Source organism: Dasypus novemcinctus, chromosome 12 (genome assembly GCF_030445035.2).
Source record: "Dasypus novemcinctus isolate mDasNov1 chromosome 12, mDasNov1.1.hap2, whole genome shotgun sequence".
NCBI classification, from domain to species: domain Eukaryota; kingdom Metazoa; phylum Chordata; class Mammalia; order Cingulata; family Dasypodidae; genus Dasypus; species Dasypus novemcinctus.
The window spans coordinates 48,898,763-48,905,034 of NC_080684.1; the positions used below are offsets into that span (position 1 = coordinate 48,898,763).

The 6,272-nt window shown below is 33.0% G+C and overlaps 1 protein-coding gene across 1 annotated transcript in view; it reads left to right on the top strand.

Annotated features, from left to right (window-relative positions):
* CAND1 (cullin associated and neddylation dissociated 1) overlaps positions 1 to 2,754 on the top strand; it is a 52,828-nt gene extending 50,074 nt beyond the window's left edge. Inside the window, exon 15 of the mRNA XM_004469035.4 lies at positions 741 to 2,754. Coding sequence (XP_004469092.1) covers positions 741 to 965 — 225 coding nt within the window. The 3' untranslated portion in view covers positions 966 to 2,754. The remainder of the gene's footprint in view (positions 1 to 740) is intronic.
* Positions 2,755 to 6,272: the final 3,518 nt, after the last annotated feature.

A 6,272-nucleotide genomic window follows, 5' to 3' on the forward strand; every position in this document is an offset into this window, starting at 1 on the left:
TCAGACTTGGAGTATTCAGGATTCCTAGCTGATGCTAGACAGTAATTTTCCAAGTGTAATCATATAGCAGTTGGTTTTAAAATTTAACCTATCGAATATGAATGTTTTATAAAACTTAAGCACTGTTACATGTTATTTTGAAATGTTTTTGTTGATATAACAATGTGATATATGTTTTTTAAGTACTGGTAGGGGATAAAATGTGATAGGGCCATAAAAGAGGAAGTGTTTAACTCTGGTTGTGGGGAGAGGGGAGGCAGTGTCATAGAGGGCTTCATGTGAGGATGAAGACATCCGAAATGGGCTTTGAAAAGTCAGGATTTTATTTTTAAGACCAAGAATGTGAGCAGGGCTTTTTGTATATAGAAGTAATTACATAAATAACGACACGGAGATGTTAGTATATGGTGTTTTGAAGAATAGTGAATAAATAGGGTGGCTGGAGTTTCTTACTGCCAAATTAGGGCTTGCCAGGTAGATAAGGCTCTGGCCCCATTTTCTTTGTTTTGACCATGATAGCTTTGTTTTTTAAAATGGGAATTTGTGTAATATTCCCTTAAAAGTAAGACAAAGCTGCTACTAAAAATAGCAGTCTGAAAATGACTCCTTAGACTGCGAGCATACAGAGCTGTGAGAGAGTTTTGCTGTATTTACTGTTCAGGAATTTCTAGGTGATTAAATTTTGTTTCTATAAGAGCTATCTTTTATAGCATATAATCTCTGTTTACTTAATGTTACAGGTTAAGGCAAACTCAGTAAAGCAGGAGTTTGAAAAGCAAGATGAACTAAAGAGATCTGCTATGAGGGCCGTAGCAGCACTGCTAACCATTCCAGAAGCAGAGAAGAGTCCACTGATGAGTGAATTCCAATCACAGATCAGTTCTAACCCTGAGCTGGCAGCCATCTTTGAAAGTATCCAAAAAGATTCATCATCCACTAACTTGGAATCAATGGACACTAGTTAGATATTTGTTCAACATGGGGACCAGTACTTTGACCATACGATGCACTGAATTGACAGGTTAATCACATGGCAAGAGAAGTGTCTAAAGGCTTCAAAATGTTCCACTTTTTATTTTTCATGGAGACAGTTTGGCTTTCTTCCATTGTTGCTTTTGTAGCATTTATTTCAGAAATTATATTTCCATAATCCATAGATTGTAAGACCACTAATGTTTTAGTGGTTAGGGCAACATTTAAAGTGGGAACTAAAAGTTAGGATTTATGGAGTATGGAGATAGGGTCCAGTATCTATTTACCCTCTAATGTTTAGGATTAAAATGTTAAAATTTTGTGACCATGAATTTCTTTATTTTATAAATTTTCTCTTATTTAAAAATCAAACAGAAATTCCACAAGACAAAAACCATGTTTCTTTTTCTTGTATAACTTTATGTTTGGTCAACATAAATTGAAATTTAGCTGGCAGACAAGAATATCCGTGTAAGATTTGTTCTGTTTCAGAGGGTACTCAAGTATGGGGATTAACAATTAATATCCCTGTTGCACACACTAATTTTGCATGAACAAGTTTACAAATATATATTGTCTGTAAAGCAGCATGTGCAGATTATTCATAATACAAAACTTAAAATAAGTATTACTGTATTAGTGCAATTTTCAGATATTTATTTTTGCACAGAAAACATTATCTGGAGAGAAAGAGGAGTAAATTTTTGAATTTTTGGTTATCTTAATGCCAGTGTGAATTTGCAGATGTTTTGAGCAAATCAAGTCACAGTAACAATTTGCCACTTTTTTCTATTACAAATTTTCTTACACATTTAAAATTTAAATATTTAAGTACTGAGTTTTCTGTTACCCATTTGTGTGCATGTGTTGCCACCCAGTTTTTCTTAAAGCCTGATTTTTCTTTCCCTTTTAATCTCTATTCCTTATCAAAGAATTCAAATACTGTGTATGCTTTTGAGTTTTAATTGTAGCAAAATTCTGAAGCCAGCTACCACAGGTATTAGCTAATAATTTCTTTTAGTTGAGTTGGAATTTACCCCCTCTCTCATAGAGCTAATTTACATGTTGTATTTGGTAAGTGTTGACTATTTTCCTGATTAAGGGAGGTGCGCTGGAGGTGAGCAGGGGAACAAACTTTGCAGTACCTAATATTGTAGTTAACATTTTATTTAACCTATCAGTGAGCTCATTTCACACTGTAGCCTCTTCCTTCAGATTTGTGGTGCTCCTGTAACAGAACTAACTTCTAAAATAAAAGACATCATCTGATGCTGTGCAAACATAGTTTACATGTATTGAAGGAGGCAGTTGTTAAATTGAGTGACCAGTTTTAAGCAATCAGATATTTGAAAACTGCACCCTTTATTTTTGAAACTGTGAATTAGAAATTCTTTCCCTGCTGTATTACTTAATTTGCTTTCACATCTGAATATATGGTGGTTTTAATTGATAACATACTGTGGTTATTAGATGAACAGCTTGATTTTGAATGTTCAGATGATAATGCATAAGACCTTGTTACCAAAAAAGATTTGGACTAGTATATTGACTTGGAACCTTACCTATACGAAGTTGGTACCATTTCACAATGTGGCAGGCAAAAATCTTCTACCATAATTTGCATAAAACTGTAATAGAAATTTATTTTGACATGTTAGTATATTATGTACTATGCATTACTGTGGTATAGATGTTGTGGATATATTTAAGTTTTTGGTGACATGGTTTCACAATAAATTACAATACTGCAGGCTCTAGGACCGAATAGGAGACTGACATGCATATGTTGTGTGAATGTCTTAGTTAATTACTTGAAGTTAAATCCAAATTTTCATGCATTGGATTTCTCATTAGTGTTTTATTTTTTAAACTTTCAAGGTGGGTTTTTTTTTCCCGCTGAGTCCTGCAAGCTGGCTCATTCTTGTAAGATAGTTGCAATTCTTTTAATACAAAAGAAATAGATATTGCTTTTTTCTAGTAGGGAATGTGGTGTTTTAGTGTTTCTATACCCACACATACCCATATATAACAAAATTAGTAAAAGAGGAGTGCTCAGATTTTAAATACTGCGTCATACTGATTAACTTGGTATTTCTAATGTTGATATAGTCTACATGGTGAAATGCAAAGTGTGGGATCCGGTCATTGTCTACCACTCATATTGCTTGCTTACTTGGTACCTTTTAGGTAAAATTAGGAAGTTCTGCTTAGTGATTATCCACGTATAGGTTCCTTAGGAAAAAGGTAATAGTAAGAAAACTGGATGTTTATTGATTATCATGAGGACTTTTAATATGGGTTGAATTTTGAACCTAGGTTAGTTTATGAAATTAAGCCTGAAAGGAAATTGCTATGGCAGTATCTACCCTAAAAAGTTATTTAAACTTAAAAATAAAATTAATAGCCTTGAATGATAATTTTTTAAATGATGATCATGTATTTTCATTAATGGTGTTTGAAAGCTGCTTAATGGTAATTAGAGAATTCCTTAGAGGTTGGAATATAACAACTTCATCAAATGTTTGAGTGTTTACAAAGTTTTTTTTATGTAAGGTTAAGTAAAACAATTTTTTCTTCACTTTTCATCAGATCAATGGTGAAGAAATAATGGGCATTTCTAACCAATTCTAGGGAGTATTCTGATAACTTTAAATCTAGCTCAGTCTCAGACATCATCTGAATATGATTATATAGTCATGATTAAAGTTTGAAATGAGGAAATAGACAAAATCCTCAGCCATTGAAAAATTCATTTAACTGACAATTAGTAAGCCTTGTCAACTGTTTTTAACTACATGTCAAAGTAATCATACTTACAATTTAAAAAGTTGAAGTTGACAGTTTGTCCCCATGTTAAATTTTACTAAAGAATCTAAATTGTTAAAATTAATTGCCAGTCTAGAGATACTATGCTTAAGTAAATGTTTTGTTTATTAGCTTAAAAATTTCCATCTTAAATGGAATCCTGATTTTCAAACCACTGCCACTCCAGATTCATACCAGTTTTTAAAATCTTGTTACTCCTGTATGGAATGGAAAACTGATACTACAGTAACAGTTCATTTACTATTTGAAAAAAGTATCCTGGCTTTAACTGACTTTCTGGTTAAGAAGAATTCCTATGATACCTTTGGTTGCAAAAATGAAACAGTGTAAAGTATTTGGTAGCAAGCTGCCAAAAGCTCACCAGATAATACTGTTCCTTAAAGGCACAAAATTAAATTACATATTTTTCCATCCCAAAATAGTTGCTTATTTTCCTATTAATATTTGTTTTGCTCATTGTAGATTACAAAATTAGCTCTAAATCCAAAATGGGATTGGTTTTTTTAAAGATATCGTAAAAGCCGCCTTCAATTAACACTATTAAGGGGGATAGTGCACATATATATAACTTTGCTTTGTTGAACCATCATGTCAGTGTGTGTCTGGTTTCAGACTACTAAAAGTAGGAGCCGTATTTCTGGTCTTGAAGTCTTAACACCCTGACCTCTTCATATCTTTTAATTCTGAATGTCAGATAGTTATCAGTGATAATTATGGTAAATTAAAATCTTTTGCTGAGATCCTAGATGAGGGAAAAGCTTTTTTTTTTCTTTTTTTTCTTTCCAGATTCAGGGAAATTAGTATTAATTAGAGTATTTAACTGTTTTCTGTTACTAGTTGTTGATGCCTATTAACTGATATTACTCTAGAATACTCTCACAAAAAAACTGAAATTATACCTCTAGAACTAGTTAGTTGCACAATACCATAATAGCCCTGTGTTAGAGTAGCCTGTAAAAACCTTGTATCTCTGAACAGCTATTTTATTTGTTTCATAGGCATTTTAGTTTTAAACTGGATCTAAACCCATCTATTTAAGGGCAGCTCATATGTGTGATGCTACCTTACTTGAATCCTAGCATGATATTTTAAAAAGACACTCAAAAGTGTATATGCTTGGAATTATTACCATATGTGACCTAATGTAGGCTTTATCTAAAAGTCTGGAAATAAACTGGTTCCTTATTCTAGAAGTAAAATTCATACTTTCCCCCAGAATTTAGATTTTAGTAGGAAAAATCCATATTCATTATTTTAGATGAGGTTCTCTCAGCCTTGGCACTATTGACATTTTGGATTGCATAATTTGGTGGGGTAGGGGGTTGGGCTGTAAATTGTAGACTATTAGCAGCCTTCATGGTCTCTACCCACTAGATGACAGTACTGCTCCCCCTCCCCCCCACTTATGACAACCAAAAGTGTATCCAGACATTGCATAATGTTTTCTAGGAGGAAGGAGGCAAAATTATCCCAGTTGAGAGTCATGTTTCTAGAAAGATTTTTCCTGTTTCTAGCACTTAGATCGAGATTCTATACATGTATTTCTTTGGAGAAGAGAAATTGAAATCTCTCGTTTACAAAGGCAAAGCATTTTCAGCTGTTCATAAAGGCAGTTTTTCCATCTTCCAAGCTAAATTTAAGTACTAATTCTAATCTTTTCTTCCACCAATTAATTAGAACTATTGTGATTTAGTGAAAATAGATTTCTACTATATAAAATTACCTATACTGATTTAAATGGGTGATAAAAAAAGGCTCAGTCATGAGCAACTAGTGCATTTTACTTAAAATTCTAAGAAAGGCAGGATAAATGGCTTTTCAAAATTAACCTACATTCTCCATGAGAACAAATTATCCATTAATTCACTTTCTTGAACTAATGACTCGTTTCCCAATATGAGCAATTTCCAGTTGAGCTGTGATACTTGAAGTAATGATACTTTTTATAATTCCAAATCGAGTACTTGAAAACAGCTATGAAGTTAGACTCTAGAAGGTTTTTGCTGTTTTTCTGGGATTAGTTGATGGAGCCAATAAAATGCTCCTGTATGAATCTTGATACCAACATGTGAGATGTTAAAGACAAATAGCTGAAAAAACACAATGAATTGCCAATTCTTTGAAATAATTTGTTTTAGAACTAAAAAGCTTAGTTTTTCCAAGCTTCGGAACCATTTCAGTCCTACTTGGGAGAATTGCCTTAAGCAAATATAAAAGTTATGTGTCTTTTACATAATTTTGGACGTTAAGTGAGGCCAGCTGGTCAGGAATTTGAGTAAGTCCAGAATGCTGAGTTTGGGTACTTTGAGCACATCATTACATATATATGTTGTTGGGTTTTTGTGTGTTTTTTTTGTGGCTGAAAATAATTCATAGTCTTTAAAATCTGTTTAAGAGATTTAGAAATTGATGTCAGCATCAGTTTTCGGGTACGATCAAATTGGATGACTGTTGGCTCAGGTGAGATTACCACT